At 45.6% G+C, this 25,817-nt stretch overlaps 1 protein-coding gene across 1 annotated transcript in view; it reads right to left on the bottom strand.

The window, feature by feature from the left end:
- SLC1A4 (solute carrier family 1 member 4) overlaps positions 1 to 22,651 on the bottom strand; it is a 30,714-nt gene extending 8,063 nt beyond the window's left edge. Inside the window, exons 1-5 of the mRNA XM_086631867.1 lie at positions 22,116 to 22,651; positions 12,109 to 12,151; positions 10,594 to 10,656; positions 4,101 to 4,267; positions 678 to 911 (exon numbers count right to left, since the gene is read on the bottom strand). Of these exons, the coding sequence (XP_086487993.1) occupies positions 678 to 911; positions 4,101 to 4,267; positions 10,594 to 10,656; positions 12,109 to 12,151; positions 22,116 to 22,651 (1,043 nt within the window). The remainder of the gene's footprint in view (positions 1 to 677; positions 912 to 4,100; positions 4,268 to 10,593; positions 10,657 to 12,108; positions 12,152 to 22,115) is intronic.
- Positions 22,652 to 25,817: the final 3,166 nt, after the last annotated feature.

Below are 25,817 nucleotides of genomic sequence, written 5' to 3'. Positions count from 1 at the left end.
TATTTCTTGCAATACAAATTACATGGTTTTACTCATAAACCCTCTCCTACTTCCTGTACTTTAGCTCCTGTGACAGATAGGCATCTACTTTTGGAGATGACCTGAAATGATTTTATATATTTATGATATTCGATCAGGTGTTTGCCTCGAGAAAAGTGTAAATGACATGCTTGATGGTTTGGTTATAACAAATAAAAGCTGACCAGGCCAGATCTTTCAAATCAATAATGTTAAGTCCCTTTACACTAGCTAGTAAGTCTGCTTTGCTCCTGCAAAATTTAAGTCTAAACTTCTTCCTGATCCTTCTGACTTTGGAGAATTAAACTTCTCAGGACAAAGTCCCTCGCTACTGACCCTCACTTTACTTAAAATTGAAAGGACAGCTGGCAGGATCTTTTTAAGGCAAATACTTTCCCATTTCCCTACAAAATTTCCAACTCAGCCTCACACTATAGTGTCAATGTTTTGAGGAATTGTTTTCAACAGCTAATTGTCAGTATGTGCTGCGTGGCAGGCTGCTGACAGCAGTGAGACTCTCTACGCTCAGAAGTCTCTTTTTGCAATCTCAGGGACAATCTTCACACCTAAAACTCAACACAGTTTGCTGTTGGGGTATAACCAGTTTACAGTGACAAATATAACCAGGCTATAATCCCAAAAGAAGCACAGAAACTCACCTGGAGGAAGTGGCAAAAGCAGTGGCAAATGGTGTGATAAGTCCTAAGAGAAAACGATATGGATTTTGACGTGTGGATGCAAAATAAATAAGTGGCAGAATGATTCCTCCATGGATGAAGTGGCCCAGAATAGAGGCGAAGATATATTTTCCCAGACTGGTCACCAGAAGAACAATATCTTCCATTTCCACAATCTTGCTCCCAACAAGGAACATAATGCCAATAGGCACATACCTGTGTGAAGAAATACTGTCTGTCATGAAGTACAAACAAAAAGCCTTGAAAAACATGCCATTTTCTGTCCTGGAGATAACATTCTTCTAAAGAATATGCTGCCCCTACTGAAGGGTAGCGCCTTATTCACCACACACTCAGGTTAAGCAAATTTGGAAGACCTCTCTAACACTCTCGTGCAGAAGTATGAAGTTAAGTCACTAAAATGGTAGACATACTTGGTACAAACATATTCAGTGTAGGAAAGAAAAAGCTACTCCCATATCAGAGAGCTCAGCTAAAGGCTGTTGATGCACGTGCCAAAGATAGCAATTAACTCTGCTATTCGCCTACAAAAGACTAGGTCAAACGATCAGGCTTCCAGAGCTTCTCTCAAGCCAACAGCCACGTACACGTACATTCCCATGCCTCCTATCTAGAAACATGCCACGTCTTACGACGTCAGCATTTGTTTGAGGTTTCTTTTGTCAGAAACACTTGGATCCGCTCCAGGGGCAGGGCCACCTGCGGGCCACAGCCACACCTCTGCCCCAGTAGCGCAACTGGGAACAGCCCTGCAAAGACAGAATTGCCCTTGCACCTACAGCACAACAGCTATTAAACAAACTGCAGGAACCACTTCAGGCCCAGGGTCAGCTCCTCTGAAGCTCTGCTTGGGATGTCTGTGTCTGAGTACCTCTGCTGACGCTGTCCATGCTCCATCCATTTCTGCTTCTAAGACTAAGAAATACTAAAAGATCACTCAGCTCTCTAAAAGCCTGCCCCAGGCACAGACATGACTACAGAAGATCTGTCTGTAATCTCAGGAATAAAGAATGTTTTTTTTCTCCCACTCTCCCCTCCAATCCAATGCCCATGGTCAGAAAAGCTGATCTGTGGAGCCAGGACAAACTTCAGAAGGTTTGGTTAAGCATGCAAAGATTCGGAAAAGTGGGCAAGTCTTAAGGTTGCCCAGATCACTCACTTCTTCCTGCCTCTCCCTCAGCGGTTCTGCAGCAACTCTATTCTGTGCAGAGAGCACCTCCTTATGTCCCAGATCAGTGTGAGCATCCTCTCTCTGTCCTCCCTTCACCATATCTCTAGGGGGGCCTGTTAAGCCTTCCCCACTTACCCTCTGCTAATTCTGTGACGTACTGCCTTTCAACGACGTTTCTGAGCACCTCGATTAGCCAGATCCAGCTGAGCCTCGGTCCTGCACAAGCTCTGCAAGCCTGAACACTGGATTCAGAGCTAAGACTGGATCCCTCCCCTTGAAGAGGGAGGCTGGAGAGGAAGGAAATAAAAGTTGAGGCCAAAGCACTGCTAAACAGGCGAGTGGCTGTTGAATGCATCTAGACACGAGCTCAAGCTGCCTCTTCTGTTGGTAGTACAATTTCATCCATTCCAAAGTATCCTTTGGGAAGTACATGCAGCTTAACAGATTCTGAATAAATACCAGGTCGACACAAGAGCCTTAAGTAAGGAAAGAGAACAAGTAAGAGCTACGGTGCGCTGCAGCGTTAAGAGTCAGCTGTGGTCCCAACAATGCACAAAGTAAAGGATTATATACCAACTGATTGGCTTGAAGTGCTAGCACTGTAATCAGCTGAATACAAGAACTGCCTCCTATCAGTGTTCAGTGTCCAAGCAATTATACTCAAGAGTAAAAGACTTAAGCTGCTTTGAGACTCTGGATTTTTCAATCCCATATGACAGAAACTAACACAGGGATCTGCCTCTGTAAAATCAGGTGTTTTATTAAAACCTTTCTACTTCTTAGAGGGAGGAAAATAATAGGAATGAAAAATGCAGAACAAAGGGAGAAAAAATACCTCTGCTAAGGTAAGCTTATAGCTTTTCCAACAGCTTTGGAAAGGGAGTGAGAAAGGTCCCACTTTAAATTGGTTAGCTAGCTGTCCTTATGAATATGGGGTTTTTTTTGCCCATGAGATATTAGTACTGCTGGTTTCACAGGAGCAGCCCAGACCCACCCAGCTGCACAAGAACAGACATGATACTACTCTGAGGCCCAGACTGATCCTACCTGACAGAAAACCCGGTCAGGAGGCTGGTCCTACCCCAGCTTAAGTGGCCTGAACCGCTCTCTACAGGTGCCTGCCTCCTCCAACGCTGGTTTCTCGCCTAGTGAGAAAGTTCAGCGCGCTCTAGTTCCTAACATACAGACTTTTTTTTGGTGCCAAAAGCCTTGTCAGAGCAATGTTCACCCCATAAACATATCTGGATTCCAGGGAAGAAAGTGAAATAATGGATTTGCTCACTAATAGGCAGGAGACCAAATAAACAATCAACCTTATTGATTGAAATGTCTACTCTCAGGGATGTGAAATGGAAAAGGGAAGCATCTCTGGAGAAGCACGCACAAACAAGAAACAAACAGTTGATTGCTCTGCTAGTAACGTTAGTTCCTGCTTCACTCAAGAAAATAAAAGAGATCTTAGAAGAGGAACAGAGATTTAAACATCCACTGCATAACTCAGGCCCTGCTGATAACAATGACAAAACAATAGCCAGCGCTACTGTTTCAGCAGGATGGAGAGCGTATTCCTGGAGACTGTTCCTCCCTTCTATACAAAGGGACGTAGGTTCTCCATCACCCTTTGAGGCAAGTGGACAGATGAGGCTCTGTATTCACGCACTCAACAGGGTTTCTCTCAAACCAATACCAGTGAGTGGGCTATCTTCTGATCTCGTCCAATATCTTTCAGGTCAGCGCAAGAAACCTTTTGAACAACAGAAAAATGAAGGCATGAAGCTACATGATTTTAGTTACGCACTGCATCTGCAAGTGCACTCCAAGTATAAACATCCCTGGCCTTCACATGACCATATTCCTTACATCTCCTTTATTCATTCAAGGCCAGTGCCTTTAGGCACATGATGGCAGCTAGCCATGGGTTTATGCTGCTTTGAAATAGAAAGTCTTCTTCCCACTAATTAATCAAAAAGGAGCCCTGGAGAGGATTTTTAAGCACCCCTCTGAAGTGTTCCAGACTGATACCTTAAGCTATGCATGACTGCCTAATTACAGGGCACAAGCAAGAGTAAAAGACCCCATCGTGTGACACCATGACATTCACTTTTGCTGTGATGAGAGATCTGGTAGGAAAAATGGGAGAGATGGATAAATGGTGAGATTCCTGAACAGAGCATAATATTGTATTGCAGATGTATCTGCAGTCACCCACTTACCACATAATCCAGGAAACCAAGACCATAGTTGCCTCATTGAATGAATTAAAGAAACGAATCAGATCTTCCCCTTCCTGGCCAAGCTTTTTCAGCGCCACTCCCAAAACCAGAGAGAACAGCACCAGCCCCAGGATATTCATCCCTTCAATCTCAGTACCAACAGGGATCTGCAGAGGCAAAAAAGGGCAGCTTGTTAAACACGAGACAGCACAAAACCCAACAAAAGGGTCACCTCATTTTGTTGCTGCCCAATCGATCTGAAATCAATAAGCAGAACCTATTTTAGGAAGGCAGAACCTATTTTGTTGAAGAGAACCAAACAAGATCTGGACGCAGTCCAGATACAAACCTTCCTAGTTATAAGCTGGCATGGATTCATGGGAGAAGAAAAGGGCCTGTCGCTACCTCCCCTCATGCCCTTCAATACGATACCATGTGCCCTCAGTGACCTGAACAGGAAACCTCCCCAGTTTACTCAGGACAAGCTCTACTGCAGATGGAAAACAGCATGGGCGCCAATCACACATGTGCAGTTAAAACACTGAAACTTTCCTCCCTGTTTCCCCATGAGGGAAGAGATGGGTGCGGGAGACACCGCAGGTATAAATGGCAGATACTGGTGATACTGACTTCCTAGCTCTGCTCATTCTACCAAGCATCATTGACTGTTGGCACTATGAAATTATACCACCTAAACAAATCATACCTGCAAGAGGCTTGCAGTAGTTTGGTGCCAAACATGCTCTTATTTCCTGACACCTCTGACGGGAATCTGCTCACTGGAAACTGCCAATTCCATCACTTTTGTGCAATATTTATACCAAGGTGAAAACCATGAGAAAAAAACAAACAGTATTATGAAGCAGAAAGAGGGGAGCAGTGCAAAGAAAGGCAGCAAATCATGAAACCTGCTTATTCATCTCTCCACGTCAGCCATGGGAGATACAGAGGGAACAGAAGAAATACCTGTTCCCTTTCTCAGAAATCATGTGGCTGCATGGCAAAAGCGAGAGGATAAAAACGGGATCCACCTATTGACAAAAACTAGTCTACTCGCAAGTCTGCTTTGCTGGTGCTTCACGATTCGTTTCTCAAAGAGAGCTGGATCTTGTTTGGCAATGTAGCATCATAAGAACTGTTTGAGTGTTCTTGTGGCTATGTAAAAATATAATTGTTTTGACAAACTGTGGGGTTTTTTTCCCCTTTGGCAGTACAAGCTCAAATTGTTGTTTTATTTGGAAGAGCTTCTAAAACAAATTATGTTTGTGTACAAGTTTTGGCCTTCTGGCTAGTTTAAGTAGACACTAGCTCAACACTAGGAAAGAAAAATATATTCTGAGCTAAAAGCTTGGAATGAATATTGACTAAAGAACTTGGGATACTGATCTGGTAAATCTGATAAAACCAGCCTGCTTGAGATGATATTTTTGCTGGAAGTATAGTGCTGAACTGGACTGTCTCTCAGTGGCAAGTGGAAACGACGTACTGCAGGGAAGGGGATAAAATATAAATCATACACAAAAGCATGAACGCTAAACTGCTGTTAACAAAAGTGTTCACAAACAATGAAGCTTTTTTATTTGCTAGCTACAAAATAATTAGATATAGGATCTCAAATTTTCTTATGGTAGTTGCTTATTCAGGGCTAAGTTGTCAGTATTTATTTGATTTTCGATTGAAAGAACTGAAAACACGAAGAGGATATTAAGAGTGGGGCAGTGTATCTCCAGAGATGTTGGAAGAAATGTGCTGTTTTCTCCACAAACAGTAACACTTTTTTGTCTGGATAGTTTCATCTATATTCTGTTTCGTGTGCTTAAAAGCCGTAACGTTTACAGTTACAAAAGTTAAGACACAAAAAAAAGACACCCTCTTATTAATTGAATAAACTGTCTGTGTTCATGGCATGCACACGTTTTTCTATTTTTCTACTTCTGTTGGTAGAATATAACTCTAGAGTAGGAGAATAAGGTTTACTATAAGGCTAAAGAGAATCTAACAAAATTTCAGTGACAATTTACCAGTAACAAGGTACAAATCGATGTACAAGCCTCAAATTTTATGACCAATTTATTAGCAGAAAGAACATGCAGTAAAATAATGCTGCCATGTCATTTCATCAAAACCAAAACCTTCTCTAGGAAATGTCAACCTGGGCAAAACGTCAACATTTTTACACCAGAAAAGAAATGCTTACTTCATTCACATGGAGTGAATGCAACACACTTTCATTTTGACACAAGTTTTCACTTTTTTGTTTTGGTTTGGTTGTTTGGGGTTTTTTTTTTCCCTCCAACTCACTATTTTATAATATAACATCTTATACCAAGTTCATTTGATACGAGGCTAATAATAAGTTCAGCTTGGAACAGAATTTTACCATAATGGGCCCAAACTTTTTCCACAAAAAAAAAAAAAAAATCCTGAAACCATTGAATGTTTTTTTGTTTTAGTTCTCATTCAGAAAAAAATAGATATCAAACTTTGCTATGCAACAGAAATTCAGTGTTTCAAGCTGCTGAAAGTGCCCAGCATCCTGACCTGGATGTTACTGGGAGGGAATTTCATTATACTACTTTATACTGATGTTTTGCAAAGCTTCTCTGCCCTTTAAACTTCTTCTACTGGAGATCTGCTTCTCGATCTCGACTCACTAAACGCAGCAGTGTGAGCCTGAAGCCCAGTAACCTGCTGCCGTCTGGGTTTCTCAAAGACCTAGTCTCAGGAATGATGCAGCAATGTACTGCATCCGCAAGAGGATTGCTCAGCTTCCCACCAGCTGTATAGCGCACACAGGAGAACCAGGGCCAGAGCTCCTAGTGCTCAATTTGGAAGGTCACTCCCCTGAGAAGTTCAGGGCTCTCCTAGCGTCATTCACACAAGCAGAAGCCATTCCATCTTCTTCAGAGTCATGGGTGCCAAAGGCTTACCAAATTTTGCTCTCGGGAAGCTAGAGGAGGGCAAGAGATAGTAGTCTCTCCAGTCAGCTACAGTAAGGACGCAGATGGCTTCTCACTTTTTGTTTAACCTTCACAGTGGCCCACTGTGCCTAAATTGGCCAATTGTCCTTCAACTTCCCTATACCTCTCCGGAATGACAATACCTGGAGTTTAGTCTTCTTTCACTCTCAGAGATGTTTCTCTCCACCATGCTCCTGGCATTGCAATCACTGCTGCTGCTGTTTTCCAACTGCTCACACTTACTAGTCACTCAAGTCTAGCTCTTGTGATCTGGGGACCCCTGAATTCTTGGTGATCAGAGGGAGGACTCTATGCACAGCCACCAAAAAGTTCTTAGCTGTTTTCCATCTATTCATTGCCATCTCTTTCAGGTCTTGCTCTCCCTTTCTCCCTCTTGAGCCAATTTCTTCACAACACACAACATTCACCATCATCTCCCATCGACGCAGACGTAGGCAGAAGGTGCATCATTTGCACGGAGTAGTAACACTGCAAGAAACTGCCCCCTGCAAATCAAGGGGACAATCTGCGGTGTTCAGGGAATTTCACCTCCTTGCAGCACAATACGGAAAGCGTCCAGCAATAAATCCTCAGCGGAAGATCCTCTCAATCCCAGCCTCAAAAACTGGCAGATGCTGAACGGCCTTTTTGTACTCTAACAGAAGAGTGCATCACCCCAAAGGAGCTGCCAAACCAAGCAGCATTGTGGACACCAAACAAAAAGAGCTTTAATGAGAGATTTGTTCCTGGATAAACTGTGAGATCCGTTATTGTTTGCTTGAAATTATGTGTTCTGGTAGGAAGATTCATGGAGCTCTCCTGGTCCTTGAATCTCTCTTAAGATCCTATTGTTTTTTTAGCTCTTGAAATAAAATGCTTATCAAGGAAACAACTGCTGACATTGAGCTGCCCCAGTAGTAGGTGGCTGAAAAGAAAATGCAGCCATGTGATGTGAGGAAGAAGAGCAATCACCAGTTTGTGTATTTTGACTGCTGCCACAAAAGGAACTCAGAGTCCCCCATGGCCTCCCCATGCTGCAGATGAGGAATTGAGATAGTCCGTGCCCCAGGAAGCCTTGCTGCCGAAAAGACAGGGAGGATGTAGCCATAAAAGCTAGGTAAACATGAGAGGAGCACGTGAAACAACAAAAACAACGTGGCTGAGCAGACATCTACGTGCCCCACTATTCATGTTAGTGGCAAGAGAAGACAAGGCCTATTAACCAGCGTGGGGCGACGGGGAAATACAATCAATGGAAAATTTTCCTCTACACTATTCATATGGAAAGTAGAAGGAAAACATTTCTCCTCTTCAATCAAATATTCTGCTGATGAAAGAAAACATTAGATAGGAATACCTTCTTGTTTCCCTGGAACCCAACTTCTATCGCTATCATATTTATACTATGTATTATCCAAAAATCACACTCTTCCTTTCCAAACTTAATCCTCATCTATCCATAAATAATATGGTCAGACCAATAATGAAGCTGAGCTAACGAAACGGAGATGATGCTTTCTTTTTATTTGGTCCACTCCTTCCTAGAGACAGTAGGGCGTCTTCTGGAATTAAAGAAGCTCAGCTCTGGTTTTGCTCCAACAACTGAATAAAAGTTTTGGAAAAATAATAGTGGAAATAACCTTTACATCATAACCACTGGCAAAAACAGGCACCAGTAACAAATTCAGAATGCCTTCTCTGACATTGCATCAAGCAGGAGTCTGATAAGTGGGAAAAGGAAAGAAGAAAACTGAAAAAGAATCTCACATTTTAAACTGCCAAAAGTTACATTCTTATCTCTTGAGGAAGAGTGATGGCTTTGAACAAGCATTAAAAATATACTTGACAGCCAAGCCTATGTCCAATGGATATGGCTGGCCCTGATCCGTGCTTGGCTACCAAGGAGCCCCCATCAAACTTGACACTGAAGATGAGTAAGAAGAGTCTTATTCACCTCTCATTTACCTCTGCTTAGATGAAGAATAACTCTACAAAAAAACATACATGTCTAAGTGCACATTGTTACAGACTTCCATACTGAACTTGGTTTTCAGCAGCACAAGGCTGCATGGGCACGTACTACTGCCTGAGGATGTAATGGCATGAGAAGACTAAGTGCTCTTCTGGGATCACATGGCCCTTCTGCAGTCATTGCCGTGCATCTGTGTCAGTTGGGGTGAGGGTAGCTCTGAGCTAATGCAATCTACAGGCACGAGCTGCCTTCTTCCCCAGTGAAACCGCTCACTGTGTGACAGCAGGCTTCTAGGCAAGGGTTGATTTTTTGCCTGCTCAGTTCTTGTGCCATCCAAGTCACCTGTCACCCTGGGGCTGGTGAAAGTTCAGCCCATCAGCCGAAAGCAGAGTTCAGAAACACAGTGTTCTGCATTGCCTGCTCAGGTACCACGTGTGGCGAGGAGAAGGTAATGAGGCCAGTACTTCCTGCACTCAGGGATACGCTTCAGAGTCCCTCTGGATGAGCATAAACTGCTTTTTCCTTGATGGTTTTACAAACTGGTGGGCAAGCCCTAGCTGAGCCCTTTCGTGACAAATACAAACATCACAAGTCTCTTGCCCTAGGGACATTCAAATCATATTAAAAATAGAGTAACCCAACACCCGATACGGATCTTAGATATTCAGAATGAGCCTGAGAAATAGAAAATAACGCTGAAAGTAACTTCCAGTCTCAGAGCTGTCTCCCCAAAATCCCATGAAAGCACATGAGATACTTCATTTGGAGTGAGGTGACACATCACAGGCTGGGATACTGGGTCTGTTTCATAGCACGTTGCCTGTAAGACAACAGTATTTGTTGCTGGACTGGCAGTATGTTGGCTCTGGCCAATAATAAAGATGTTTGATCGCCCCGTGCTGCAGGAGAGATGCCACACAATGGGATACAGAGCATCTCTGGAAGTTGTAAGAGCTACACATGGAAGATAACACACTACCCCAGCTACACCTGCAAATTAGTTTTCTTTTTCACACCATTGCAACAGCGGCCTATTTGCAATGTTCTATGTATAATTTTTACTCCTTCAGGTCACTTGCTACTGCTTCAAAGAAAATTTCAGCAGCATGGCAACAAGAAAAAGTTCTCAACTAACCTCTTTTTTTTTTTAAAGAGCCTTGGGTAGTAGAAAAAAAGCTCATTCTCTCCAAATTGTTAATGAAGAGTAATATTTAAGGAACATATTCAGCCAGCCTGATTGCTATTTAATTCCAAGTCTACAGAAAGTTATTTAGAAACATTAGGCAGAGTGCCTAGTCAAAATTTAGATAAAGTGAGATCAGGTCTAAGGAAGCATGGCCTAAAAATAAGGTCTCAAGGGTCAGATCAGTTGAGCCCAACTCTCCTATCCATCATAGCTTTCTTGTGTGACTATGGGTAACTCATCTGGCTTGTGTGTGTCTCCAGGCAAAGAAAAGTACTTGTTTCTTTCCAATGACTGCTGGAAAGGATTAATGACTGTGAAGCAGTCAAATATTACGGTTGACAAGCATCTGTATAAAAACCTAAGAAGTGAACTTACCTTTTCCAACGTGACATTTCCAGAGGTAGTGTTTCTGCGCAGTATCTTATATTCTGTTGCATACTGCAGGTAAGAAACAAAAAAGGAACAAATAAAACTACAGCACTTGCCAATTAGATCATCAATCTGACTATATCATCTAGCATTTCACAAGGAGATTACTGTTAGGAAGAGTTTTTCTGGAGACCATACTGTGCAGACTAACGAGCCTGTCCTGTGCAAGAAGAGGGAGTGACAGCATATGCAGCTCCTTCCCCATGTGGCAACAGAGAAGTGCTCTGTGTCCCCCTGAGCTCCCAGGTTTGGGTAGCAGCTGAGGAATTCCCTTTTCTTCCACCTTGCTCTTGCTCACACACCATGCTGTCGCACTGGCTCCTGCAGAAGGCAAGTGGTGCTCGCGCTGTTTCACTGTTAGAAATGGTGAGGCAAGCATTAAAATTGTCAGTAAAATATCTAAAATCTAGGGCAACAGTTTACTTTGATAAACAAGCTAGATACTGTGCAGAAGCAGGGCACTTCTTTGGGCTTGTTTTCTTTAGATATAAAATAGGGCAAGTAAAAGCTTGCCAATTATCTGTGACAACAGCAGTGCAGAGGAAAGAAGGACTTTTTATTTCATCCCTGAACATATAGAACCCTGACACTCGAGGTATCACAGAATATCCTTTTCTTAATGATATTTTTGTACTGCTCCTATTTTTATTTATGGCATATTGACTTGTACTCTATTAATACACACCCAAAACAGAACTTGATTTTAAGAGTTTGACCTTGTTTCTGATACAAAAGCAAACCCACAGAATACCATGAAGGCAAAAACTATTCTTCTGCTCCTGTATCATAAAGAATCACTCTGCCCCATAGCAATGTTCTCAACAGTGTCTATCCTGACATCTAAAATTAGCAATAAAAATAAATCAAAATCTTCTTGGAGCCCCACAGCTCCTGTCCATCAGTTTAAACCACACTATGTTCTGGTGCCAGTTATCATCCTACCACACTTAGTCCTCTGTTGGAAGAGAAGCCAGGCTGAGCAATTAAGCCAGCAAGGGATACAATGGAAAATACTGAATAAAAGCATCAGGTAACAGGTAATGCTTATACACGTGGGAGCCTAAAAGCATTTAGCCTTGTCTGTTCTGAGCCCAGCTCCAAACTATGTACCCAAGGGTTTCCCAGCTCCCGCAAGGCATTGAGCAGCCTGGCACAAAGCAGAGTTGCCACTGCTGCCCAACATGGCACTCAAAGTATAAAAGTTTAAAGAACGTTTTTGGTGGAAGTACAAAACACAGGCTACAAATATGCTTTTGTTTAAGGAGTATTTTTCAAAATTAAACCCTTTTCCACAGAAGTTGTATGTCTGATTACGTCAGGTGCTTTTAAAAATCCCACCCACTACAAGTAAATTAACTTTTGGTATTTTCTACACCATCTTTCTAGTCCTTTTTGAAAAAGAGCAGTCTCTGGGTCTGTCTGTGCACTGTAGCTCATATCCAAAGTCCATACATATCTTACCGTTTGGAAAGCTGCAGCAACAAGATTTGCAGGAAACAGGTTTCTGTAAATACAAACAAGAAAATGAAATATTTCTTGTAGAACTTCTAAATCGAACGCACCAAGGTGTTTTACTCACAGAAAATGAATTCCTTTTGCAAAGGCAAGCATATTGGCCTTAGTGAGGTACGTACTACAGAAGATACTCCAGCAGTACAAAGCAGATGTCTTGCTACATCTCCAGAGGTGTGAATGCCATCTTCTTTTGCTCACATAAAAAGGTCCCTCCTTTTCTGCCACACCTAACTAATTGGATAGGGACACCAGAGGCAATCGGGCACGATACTAGTTACACACACCCATCAGCCAGTGGCTACAGAAACTGGCTTAGCCACAGCAGCTGCTGCAGCAGCTTATGGCCTCCAGGGTCAGGCAGATTTTTAACATGACTGATGGGATTACACTTTGCTCACAGCATCAGCATGAAGGACAATCTAATCAGCACAATCCATTTAAGAGAAGGGCTCAATCCTTCAACACAGCGAGGTCAGCTTCCCTGAGCACCCAGGTAAAGCAGAACAATGTCATGGGCCAGGGCTGTCTGCAAGGGGCTTAAGTGGTTAAACAGCACAGATGAAAGTTGAAGCAACTCATATGGAAAGCTGCAACATCTGAATTGAGTAGTGCATTCATACAGAAATGTAAATCAAGCACCAGGTTTGTGCAAAAAGGACAGCATGCAGAGCGACATACACTTCTACTGGGCACTCTGTGTGTATGTGCATCTATGAAGCAACGAGGACAGGAAAATCAGTTAACTGGACCACATAAGGAAAAAGTTGCTTCTTGTATTTTATAGTTGTTTTTAAAGCTATACTTGCTTTCTCTCCTTATGGTGGGCAAAAAACACGTGTTCCTCTAGCCAAATGGCAGCTTTTTTTGCCATGTCGAAAAGCAAAATAGGAATAAAAGCTGATCTCTGGGGTCATGGGAGGACCCCAGCTGGGGAGGGCAGGAAGGCTAGGGGTACTTACCAACTGAAAACACTGCCAGCCGAATGCATTAAGGAGGCATGGCAACTCTTATGGTAAGGAAACAAAAGACCTTTCAAAGCCAGTTAACTGCAACAAAACACATTTGGGGAGCTGCTGCCCATCCTTTGCTCCTGGTGCTGCTCCGAGGAAGCTGCAGCTACCTCCAGGCTGTGCCCTGCTAATCTCCCCCTGAATTTCTGCTGTAGTTACCCCGGCAAACACGATTTTAAACCAGGCTTTCAGTTGTGATAATTCCATGAAAGACATGGAAAACGCAAATCCGAACCACAGCAAGAAATGGAGCAGCAGAGTCAAATCTTTGAAAGCAAGAGGGAGATCAAGATATGGCACAGATAAGGACTTCGGTCTTTTCCATTGCATAGCTCCTCTATCCTGCCTGCACAGTGAGGGTTTTCCCACAGCCTTGGCAGCAAAGTAAAGTACACCGACCTTCATCAAACAAGTGGCTGCTGTGAACTACCTCAGCCTCTCTCTTTCTGTTGCATTACAAGTGTATTAGGAGGCAGCTCCAAAAGCCAAATTGCTCTAAGAATAATTTGGCGTCTGGAGTATACGTTCCACTGAACATGAAAGAAACAGCAACTGTTTCTCCTTAAAATCTGACAATACAGCTGGCTGTCTGAAAGTAGGAGAGCAAGCTCTAACTCCACAAAGATGCTTAAGAATTAATCAAATAAGATCAACAGAACAGTTAACGTGCATCAATTCTTGCACAGCTGGATAAAAACCTCAAAGTAAAAGCAAACTTACTGTTATCAGGAGTAAAACATCACATATACAAATGGGCCCAGCTCAGTGCACAGTTTTAACCAAAAAAAAGAAAACATGTTGGGAAAACAATATTTCAACCTTTCATAGCAGGATGATTACTCCTTTAAAAAAAGAATTGACTGGATTTTGAAGAAGCAAAGAGATGAAAAAAGACTGAAAACCAAACAGAAATCAAATTACTTTTAAAAAAAAAAATAAAATAAAGCGGCTTTTCCATCTTGATGAAACAAAGCCAAAGGAAGCAATCCTAAAGCTTAAACAATATGGTTCTCCAATGTTTAAATGTGGCCAAGAAACCAAACCCTCCGTAATTTACACGGTATGTCAGGCACGGGCCTCAGTAATTAAACACTAACTTAACTCCAAGCATATACTTAAAGCACATACTTGAGTGATGCCAGCAGCCCTGCTACAGCAAGGCAAGGGGCAGGTTCTTGTTTCGAGCGTGACAGCACTAAAGCTATTCAAATACAAGCATATAGCAGTCACTCTTCTGTATCCTCGGAGTGCCAGTCACAGGACTTGACTCATCTCCTTCTCTGGCGATGTTCAAAACCCGCCTGGACGCGCTCTTGTGTGATCTGATCTAGGTGGTCCTGCTCTGGCAGGGGGATTGGACTAGATGATCCTTTGAAGTCCCTTCCAATCTCTAACATTCTGTGATTCTGTGTGTGACTCTGAGGACAGCAAAGAGCACTGCTGACGATCCACCAACTAAAAAATTTACATCTTAATTCAGCAGCTCAGAAGGAGCTGTGTGTTTTGTTTAAACCAACTTCTAAGTACACCTGACTGCAAATTCCCAACAACATGTAAAATAATGTTTTGTTCCTCTTTGTTTCAAATCCTGACATTTGTGAACAAGACGTGTCAGGTCATAAAAAGCAACCAACAAATAAATGGCTTGTCCCAGAGGCACGAGTTCTGCACAGACTACACTCATCGCTCACCCAAGATCAGTCAGCGTGCAAATTAAATTAAGCTTTAATTACGGGTGGGTCCGACCGCAGGTTTTTAACTTCAGATGGATTTGTGGAAGAACACCACAGTACCGTCTAAAAAAAAAAACATGTCAGGATGCTGCGTGCTCCAGCGAGAAGCCAAAAGCTGGCTGGTGACCTGCCTGGGCTCATCATGTGCTTGTGCCTGCAGACTCCACTCATCACGCGCGGCAAGGCAAAGTTCACCCACCACAGAAACCCAGACCCAGTCCCTGAGAGCTGGTGTTCGCCGTGTCCCCAAGCCCAAGCAGAGGAGTCGCACGGGGAAACCCAAACATCTCTCCCATCCGGATGAACCAGTGAACGGCAAAGCTGATGAGCTGGGTAATTGGGCATGCAAATTAAATGTGGGTGCCTGCCAGTCATTTTTTCCGCACAAACCAAATCTTGAAGGGTTTTTTTCCGCTTTGAAAGCCTGTACCAGATGCGAACACAGGATTTAAAGAAATCACCACAATTCTATCACTGGATTGCTGACTATTGCTGCTGTTTCTAATGTCTCCATGCCTGCCACTGCTATGCCCCAGGTGAGAGGACACAGTTGCCTTTTCGGAGCAGGTGTGGGCTATCAAAAGAGCACGCTGCTGAGGAAACCCTGACTCTGGTGATGAGGAGCCCAGCGCGGAGGTCTGGGATCAGGCAGCCTTGGCCCCATGATGCAGAGAGCCGAAACTTGCTGTATGTGGCAAGCATGAGATGAGCCAGTGATGCATGATGTTACGGCAGGGGGGCAGACGTGCTGCACGCACCCAGGTGCTCCACTGCTGCCTGGACCTCGCTCCATAGAGAGGGAGGGATCACCCATGCACGGACATGACTGCCTTTGTGGTGTAAAGGTGAAGTAGGTGGTAGAAAGACTTTAGTCCCCTCACCAAGCACCGGGCAGGAAGGTCTCTCTCTGCCTGTTACAAATCATGCAGACAGCCTGAAAAAAAAAAAAAAGTCAGAAATCCATCGGACAGCTGACAAGGGTGACAGCCGTGTCCTGGGGCTGGAACGGCAGCTGGGCTGAGCCAGGAAACCTCCACATACCTGCGCAACACACAGTGTGAGAAAGCATCCATCTCGGATCCTCTCAAAATAGGAACGAGAAACCAGCAGCACCAAGGGTGGGAGTTTCAGGGTCTGAATACTTTCTGTTTGAATACTGTACTCATTGCTCCACCTCCCCATGCACAGCCGGATAAATGCAGCTTTTTCCTTTTCTCCAGTGAAAAGCTGCTCCCACCAGGCAAGAAGGGACCATTACTTCCCTAATCAAATTTAGCCGGAAGGTCTCACTCTCTCTTTGCTGTAACAGTAATCTTAGTGCAGCTGTGGCATCCGCTACTAGGAATCCTAGATGACTAAGGAAACCTGGAGCTGTAAGGGAGCAAGAAGGGGCTGTAGCTCCCATTCTTCTCAATTTTGATATTACGGGCAATCCTCTCTTCCTTACTCTGTATCTTTCCACCAGTAGGATAAGGATGGCACAGGAACTCCTTTATTGCATACATAAGGGATTACTAGTAATAACTGTTTCTAAACAATTCTTTTGCTAGAGCTCTGCAAACCACTTTGACCTGGCAGCAAAAGCATGAAGAGAAATCCAGGCAAGCAGAATGAAACTCTAAAATACTACGCGTTCCTCTTGCATTGCTTCTTACAAAAAGGTTCCACTTCTGAAGCCAAAAACTTTGCTGCCGGAAAACATATTTTTGTGAGGAAACCTAGAAAAAAAAAATTATTCTGGGCTGTGTTATCTCTTGGTTTTCAATGAAGTGTTCTCAATGGTAAGAGTCCACTGAGAGCAATTTTATTGCCATCTGTGGCAACCTGCCAAAGCCCAGTTTGAATTGCTCCAGTACCTTCAGTTTTCTTTCTGTCCCAAGATTTTCATTCAATCTCACACAACTATTTTTCCCATCTGTTTTTTTGATATGTACGTGGATGCGCAACACATGCCCTGGACATGTACATATTTACGAGCTTTAACACAGAGAAACTCGAAAACGCATTTACTTATAGCAGATATTTGGTACTTTTTTGCCTTAACAGTCCAGTCTGCATCTTTGTTGCTTGGAAAATAAAACATAACGAACAAAGAACAAAAGAAAGGAGCAGAAATATTCAGAGGCTTCCTAAAAAAAAAACCCACCAGGCAGTGCAGGCACATGCATTGAGTTCTTTCTACAATCCCTGTATTTCAAGAGAGGATCCAGGCTCAGAAAATGACACAAGCAAAGGTGGATGGTAACATTTACTACTTCTCTTTTTTCTGAGGACACCCCGGAGTTAAGAGCTAGCCATCCAGCTACGAAACCCAGTGGTTAGCCTATCTCGGGGACCTGTTGCTGGCGTAACTGCAGCTGTTCCCCAGCCACTTCTTATTCTATTTATCACTACCAAGGTGGTATCTCTCCCTCCTCTCTTCTTTCCTTGCTCTCCTTCCACACTGGGATTTCAGAGACAGCCTTCATGGCTGCTGCTTTTGAGTGACTCACTGGGAAGACCAAAGCTGTAAGAAACAAGCACTACTGGAGCGACTGGTGCCTAAGCGAGTGTCACCGCATGAGTGCTCTGGACCCCACAGCCCACCCTGGCCATCTGCTCTGCAGCCCAGCCAGCAAAACGCGACTGATGCTTCTCCCTGCGCTCAAGCTCATGCCTGCCTTCCCTCCAGCTCCGAAGGCACTCGGGGCCAACGCACGGGCTTGCCGACGGCGCCGTGGGTATTCTCTTTGGCAGCACAGCTGGTAGCCTCTGGCAGACAGACAGAAAGGGCAGTGAGAAGCAGTAAGTTAAACTGCTTTTGCAGACTTGCCTGGCAACCTGAGAAACTCTGGCCTTACTGCTCGGGATCAACCCCTGGATCTCTGCGTACCCTTCCTGTAAAAAGTGGATGATGCTACTACCTCCTTCCCTCCTCAGAGTGTTACAGCTAGAGCTGGATTAAAACCAGAATTCCCCTCCCAATGTCAATTCCACACTTTCAAAACATGTTTTCATCCCAAAATTGGGCAAAGAAGACCTGTTCCAGACCTTTTTTGCCACTAAAATATTTTGTTGAAATGTTCCTTTTTGATGATTGAGATTTTCTACTTAAGTAGAAAACATTGACCTCACTGAAATGAAATGCCAGGATCACCTGCTGTTGGAAATTTTGAGAAGATCAATAGGTTCCTGTGAAACTGTTTTATTTTATTGAATCGGCAAATATAAATCAGAGCTAAACCAAAACTCTGACCTTATCAAAACATGCAGTCTTGTCAATTGCCCATCAAAAGTGTTAACAAATCAATAGATTCTTGCAAAACGCTTGATCGTGCTGTTTCAGCCGCTTTCCAACAAGCTATAGGTGGGCTCTGTTAGCTGGTGGCTGGAGTCACCTCCTTGTGATCATCTCGCTCCTCCTCACCTGCTTCTCCCTGGTTAGACACCTAGTGCGATCAGAGCCAAGCTGGCTCTGCAATGTCACCTACCCAGGTGGGTGCTGAGCCCCAGAGCCCACCACATCACAGCTAGCTTCTGCCTCCACCTGCCACCCACTTCATAGCCAAGCTGACAAGTGCTCTTTATTCTCCATTGCTTTGCCTTCTCCATCAAACAAACAAGTAAGAGATGAAACCAGAAATTCTAAAATTTCCCTTCACTCTCCTCATCTTCTGCTGGCACTCAGCGCTCACCTATTTGGTACAACCAAGCTGCTCTCCATGCCAGATGCTCTGGAGATGTTCACAAGGTTCATCTTTCAGCTAAGATAGCATGGAGTAAGAGTGCTCCAGAGCCTGGCTTAATGTAAGAGTCTGAACTAGGTGCTCTGGAGAAGCCTGTCCTTCTTCATTGACATGGGACAGTTAAGGAAATCTCTCCTTGGGTTCAGAGCACACCCCACTTTTTGTTGTGGGTTTGTGGGATTTTTTTAAGCCATCAGCCTTGTGGAAGCACCTCTGCACTTGCCGAATCCCTCCCATGATCACTGAGCAGCAGCCTCTCCCTGCCTTCGGCAATGCTCATCTTTTAGGGAGCTCCAAAGAGCTGCCTGCATCACAGACCTGAGATGAGATGGGATGACATGAGATGGGCCATCAGCATTCCTGCTGCGGGGCACAAAGGCACCTTCAGGACAGCTCTGCTGTCCCCACCCCACATCCTGGGGCAGAGGACAGCATGCCTAAGCCCTGGCCAGGCACACTCGAGGCTTGCCTCCTGTACTTGCCAGAAGGGAAACCAGGAGGGTGCTTCACCATCTCCAGCCAGAAGAAGACAGACAGATTAGACCCAGAGGTTATGGTCAATGAACAAAACAAAACAGAGACAGCATTTCAGTTCACCAGTGAGTCATCATTCATTTGCTACCAAAGCCCAAGATAAATCTCTTTTCCAGAGATCGTGTCTGCATGCATAGGTGCATGTTTGTGTGGAAGCTCTAGACTTGGAAATAGAAAACAACCACCAAGAATTAAGCTGGCCTCCAGACATCACTGTGACAATGGAAAACAAGTCTTTGGTCATTAACTAATACGCTTCCCAAAAGCAGAAGGGATCAGCAGAAGCCACAGCAAACACTGACTCACAGCTGCGATTTCCTCTTCGATGTTTCCTCCTTGGGCCACGTTTTACATCTGCTTTCAGTGCTGTAGGGGGACTCAGTTTACCCATTAGTGCCTCATTTTTACCTTTTATCTGAAACTGAGCAGTGAAGCCTTGAAGGACACAGCCAGTCTCATGACACAACTGAAACCAAAGTTTTCTTGCGTCTAATAGAAAGTTTCATGACCAAAAGACAGAAAAAGAAGAGCAAAGAGCAGGATGCTGCAAGACCCATCGACACTGAAGGCAACGGTTTCAGCCCTCCAGGCCCTATAGACTCACAGCTTCATTAACTGAAGACAAAGTTACCTGGTACCTTCCACCACAGCAGGGACCGAGATCTATGCTCAAACCAGAACATCCATGCTTTCAAGAACAGTTAAAAAAACCCTTAAAAATTAAATTAAAAGGCAGAGGGAGAGAGATATTATTTCCAGAAAAATCACAAAACTCACTCCATCCCTGGGTCTGTCAGCCATTTGTGCTAAGACTGGGAGTTTTCGTGACGGCTGTGTCCAAACACAGCTTTTCTGGACTGGATTTCTTTGTCGCTGCTGTGACAACCGGACTAGTCAACAACGTGGCTGCACCAGCAAGAAGAAGCCAAATTCACAGCCCACTGTACATGCATTGGGGGAAAGCCCTTGGCCTCTCATTTCCCAGGAGGAAACCGCTCTGCAGCCTTCTGCTCCCAACTTCACAGATGTTACCCACAGCCTGAAGCTCACTGGAGCATCCCTGCCCTGTTTCTCAGCTACCTCCTACTCCGTGCTGCATGGTATCACAGGAATGAAACACCAGCTACAGCAGCCACACCAGGATGCACCAGGGGCAGCCACAGCTACAGTTGTCTTCGCAACTCTCCTAGTTGTGTCGACTCCTTTTTTTTTTTTTCCCATTTTCCTTCACATGCCTATGCTTCCATTCAACTCCAAGTCACTTTCACAGCCAGCCCACCTACTCCCACTGTCCTGTTATTATTTCTTAACGTGCGCTGACAGGAATTGATGGTCCTTAAGAGAAGTCCTTAATTGTTAGTCCTTAAGAGGTGAGCTGAGGACATGAAGTACATGGTTGCCAATAGGACAAGGCAGACTTACTTTCTGTCCGAATGGAACACACTTCTCTCTGGGGGAGAAAAGGACATTAACATGAACTTGTACATACAGTTTTGGGGTGGTTTTTTTTTTTAGAAACTTTTTATCTTTGTTACCACATCCATTTACCCAGGCACAGTGAAAAAGTCCCTCAGCTGAAAAATTGAACTCATAAAAGCTGAGCAAATGATCTAAATAAACACCTCCCACTCGGCTTTGTAATTATCAAGATACTCACAACTCTCCAATCACTTTGCTGGTACCCAGGTCACCTCCCTTACTCTTCTGTTGGCATACTGGTAAGATCTGCCACCTCCAAAGCCGTTCATCTTCCAATGTTTCAAGAAACCTCCACGCTCCCTGCTGATGCACTATCATTTCCCATCACTTCTGCAGCTACGCTCACTGGGAAAGACCTAGCTGCCGCTCCCCAGTCTTTCTTCATTCCACTGCTTTTCTCAGGCACCTGTAATACACTTTTCCATGACCACTCAACACAACTCAGGTGTGAAAAAGTGGCAGGGTCAAACCACGGATAACAAAACACATCAGCTGTTCACATCTGGGGTTCTGCACCAGGATTCATCAAAACACAAGAGACTGCAGTTGGAAGTCCGATACTCAAAAAGCTCACTGGATGTTTGGCTTGTTTGTGTAAGTGTTCCTCTCTTATTTAAAGAGCTAGACAGATCTCAAGAAGACATGGGCTCTGAGAAAAAAAAAAGGTGAAGTCTGCAACTTTACAAAGAGGAATAAGGATAAAGCAAAAAGACTACGAACTGTTTAGAAGCGGAAATCTTGCTTCCAGGTAGTTTTGGGGAATATAAGTCTTGTCTTTGCAAGGTGCAGAGGTGGGATGGGAAGCTTACGAGTATACAGGGTGTCCTCATGCCAGCATACGTTTAGGGTACGTCCTCGACGGAAATACAGTGTTGCATTTCCATTCCCGCGTCTATGGGAGAGCACTGTAAGAGGCAGGTTGGCATGTGTGTGAGCACACTGAGTAAAGAGCGGCAGAACAAAGGAAAAAAGTGCATGTGAGGGATGGGGAGAGCTGCCCTGCCCTGCCCTGCCCTGCCCGTGGGAGACGGGCAACAACAGGCAGCGGGGCAGGGTAAGGTGCCAGGCAAGGCCATCCCTGCCCTGCAGCAAGCACCCAGGAGCTGCTCTCCCTCCAGGTGGGACCAACAATGGGCCCAGGCACCCAGAGCTCCAAGCAAGCCTCGACTCATCCTCGCAGCCACCCAGCCAAAATGAAAAATACAGGGGGGAGAGGTAAAGCACCACACAGACCTAACCCTGACTGGGCTGCGGGTATCTGGGCAGAAAGCAGCGCCTCTGGAGAAGCCAGGAGGAGGAGGAGGAGGAGGAGAAGAAGAAGGAGGAGGAGAATGAGAAGGAGGAGGAGGGAGAGGGGGGGTTCCTCAGCCACCCGCTGCAGCATGCAACACGGCCGGGTCTGTCATCATCCTCCAGCGGATGGCGGGAGGGAGGGAGGGAGGAGGTGGGGGGGGGGAACAAGGCGGCCTCACCTGACGAGGTCGAGGAAGGAGTCCACCGTCTCCTTCCTGGTGTGCAAGGCGCCCGGCAGCTCCAGCGCGGGGGCGTTGAGGCCGGGGGCGCCGGCGCCGGGGCGGACGATGAAGCCGAGGGCGACGGCGAGGCCGGAGGCCAGCAACGTGGTGCCCAGGAAATAGGCGAGGGCGATGCCTCCCAGGCGGCCGAGCGAGCGGGTGTCCAGGCTGGCGGCCCCCGACACCAGGCTGCAGACCACCAGCGGCAGGATCACCATGCGCAGCATCCGCAGCAGCAGCTCTCCCGGGAAGGCCAGGTAGGCGACCTGCGCCGGGCCCAGCGCCGCGCCGCGCACGGCGGCGCCCAGCGCCACGCCGGCCACCACCCCCGACACCGTCAGCACCACCACCGCGTTGCGCCGCAGGAAGCCCCGGCAGCCCCGCAGCCGCCCGCCGCCGCCGCCGCCCCGCTGCTCCTCCTCCGCCGCCGCCGCCATCGCCGCCGGGCCCTCCGCGTGGCCGTTGCCCGCCTTCTCCCCGTCCGCCGCCTCCATGCTGCCCGGCGCGGCGGGCGGCACCACGCTCTCCGCTCGCCGGCTGCCTGCGCGCCGACTCGCGTCCGGCTGCTGCTCGCCGCACGCCTGACCGACCGGTCCCCGCCCCCGCCGCTCGCCGGGAGGCGGCACCGGCCCGGCTCCGCTCGCGGGGAGGGGACTCCGCGCTGGCGCGCCGCCGCTCCGGCGGGTCGGGGCTCACCAGCGCCATCATCATCGCCATCGCTGCCCGCGGGTCTCGCACGTCCCCGCGGAGCCCCCTGCTGCCCGCCCGCGGGCCCGCGGAGTACCCGCGGACTGCGCTGGGCCGCGCCGTGTTCTCATGGCTCACGCGCGGCCCCCCGGTGTCCCCTTCAGTCTCCCCATGGATCGCACGTGTCCCGTGGGTGTCCCGTCGTTGACATACATCCGCATCAGTGTCCCCTTCTTCTCTCCAGGAACCTCTCGGAGAGGCAGGACCCATCCTCTGCACCAATACGGGATGCGGCTGCGCCCCCCCCCCCATCCCGTCCCCACGGTCAAAGCCGCCCAGCAGGTTCGCGGGCTCCTCCGTGACAAGGTGGCATGGATGCGCGGGCTCCACGACCTTGAGGAACCAGGCTGAAACCCACATCCGATCACGCGAAGTTGTCTGAGGAGCAGAAGATGTCTGTGACCATATGAGGGGCTGATAAAAGCCACCTGAGGCTTTCAAGTCGCCGAGGGCCACGGAGGTTCGGTACCGTTGTGTTTGCTCATGGAGCCAGTTGCATGAGCTTCAGCCAAGGTCTGGATTTCAGAAGGAGCTTCCTTTCGGTTCATTCCCTCGGCATCAGCAAAGCACAGCCTAGCAGAAAACGCGCTGTGAAAACAACCAGCTGCCCGTTTGCTTTTCGAGTAGACTGGACTCACTGAAGAGACTGACAGGGCGTGATGGGGCAATAATCCCAATTTAATAAGACTCTTTTCTGCCCTCCAGCCTCATGGATAGACGCGAAGAGCCTTACACCGTGGCTGGAGCTCCTGGGAATTGTCTCTGTCTAAATAGGCAACAACACTACTGACCTCAGAGCTCGATGCAAAGTCTTGGCTCATAGCTTGCTCTTGCACCGAAATTTAACTCAAGATACCAAGCATGTTCGTATCGGCTTTGTGGGTTTTTTTCCTGATAACTTTCCCTTTGAGGAACACTTGGTTTGTGGAAGTCTGGGAATGAATGTACCACCAAATTATGAGAAGCAAAGAGAAGAAACAGAGACTAAACTAAACAGGAAAGCAGGTTTCTGCAAACACTTCAATTCCTCCAACCTCAAAAGGAACAAAAAAACTATGTGAATTTTAAATCAGTTTTGAAATTTTTGGGTTAATAGGTTTGTGAATAATAAAAAATTAGCCCTCCAAAATAAGCATTTCTAAAATAGATTTTTAATTAATATTTTGAGAGTACTCCTCATGAAAACACCATGCTTTGTTTTTCCCTTCCATTTTTTCCTGCCGTTCTCTCCTTGTCTCACCCTTTTTTCTTTCCATTTACCCACGAAAAGGGGAAGAGAAAGGGGAAAAGAAAGGACAACAGGAAATTATCAAATAAATACAAAAATATAGAAGCCTTTATTCTCTGTTTCACTTGAGAAAAGATTCTAAAACCAAGCAATGAGCAGAAATGCTGTTCCCATATGCAAACTGAAAAACAAGGGGAGAAATTCAGGAAAGTGTGAACGAGAATAACGTATTAAATCAGAAAACTCGTCCATAGCAGCACAGGTACGAGACCAGCACAAGACTTAAATTGAGCCTTTTCCGACATATGAATCAATAGTAGACTCCTTCTCTCCTGGAGGATCTCCCCATGTCCTTGCGGGGTTGACTATCTTCAGAGCAGTGCCACGACAACAGCCAGGTGGCCTGCAGGAACGCACACTTCCAAAATTGTAGATCCCCCTGCATGTTTTTTAACCATTGCTAAAGCTGGTTGATGATAGCCAACCCTTCGTGAAGAACACCTTGACATAAGGATGCTTACGTCAAGCTTCCTGGTCAATGACACCATGAGAATTCAGATTCCAAATTTCCCCTTTTCTTTTTTCCCTCTTGATTTTCTGATTTAAACACTGATCTAAACAGTTATCCTTCTGCTCTTACCATATCTTCAGATGAGAAGGCTTTTGCCAAGAAGAAGACAATAGAGCCTGTGAACCTCCCACCATATGAATGGACATCATCTCAAAGACGTTCTAGGCCAAGTTGTTTTTCTACACCCTGTGAAACTTCATGGATGGCTGCAGTGATTAACTGTGAAGCCCGCTGACTTATTTAGTAGTAACCATTGACTGATCCATTGTGTCATGTTTTCATTTCGTGCTTGTAGATCTTGGGAGCCTTCCAGTGAGTGAGTCTGCATGTTTCCAATGTCCTCCCCGCTGGTGCTTCTAAATTAGGGTTTTTGACTTTCCCTGTGGTGACTTGAAGAATTTTTTTCTCTTAGATGGCTTTCACCTGCACGAGGCTAAAATGCTTCCTCTAGAAATCAGCAGAGGGATCATAAATGGGCAAAAACGGATAATAAAAAAAAAATCTAAAAAAACCCCATTCAGTTCCTTTTAAATAAAATTTTAAAATTCCTTTTGTTTTGGGTGAGGAGACAGCCAACATAGTTTTCACCACTGGCTCAGAAAGGAAGAGGTCCTGCTGATTTCCAGTCAAATACTGCTTGGTATCATTTTTTGATGGTGGGTATTTGAAATTCCAGCCTCAGTGAAGGGAATGAAAAAATCCTGATGGCCGTAAGGGAATCAGGTTCTTCCCCTCTATGTTCCAGCACCAAGCAAACAGAGTATAGGACTTATTTTGAGCCATTTCCCTCAGAAAAGGTCCTGCTTTGTTGAGAGAAGTTGATATCAAGACCTCCCTGAGGAATGGCTTACGATTCCTTTTTCCTACTGCTCATCCATTCCTGTTAACCTTTACCACCAATATTCCTGCAAATTAGTGGGATGGACGCTTGAGATGGGATCTATCTAGCTTTTGCCACTTAGAAATGTAATGTCTAATTGTTAATTCTTGCTTTTTCTATAGTCAATAGAGACGTCACCCCCTTTTAAAAGATTGTCACCCCCTTTTAAAAGATGTATCTGAGGCAGATGAGATAAAATTCCCATGGAGGTATCTACCGTACTCCACTGAACGT

The sequence above is a fragment of the Tauraco erythrolophus genome, chromosome 2, assembly GCF_009769465.1.
Source record: "Tauraco erythrolophus isolate bTauEry1 chromosome 2, bTauEry1.pri, whole genome shotgun sequence".
NCBI lineage: Eukaryota > Metazoa > Chordata > Aves > Musophagiformes > Musophagidae > Tauraco > Tauraco erythrolophus.
Note: the sequence above shows the minus strand (reverse complement) of the source record. Positions and strands in the feature narration are given on the sequence as shown.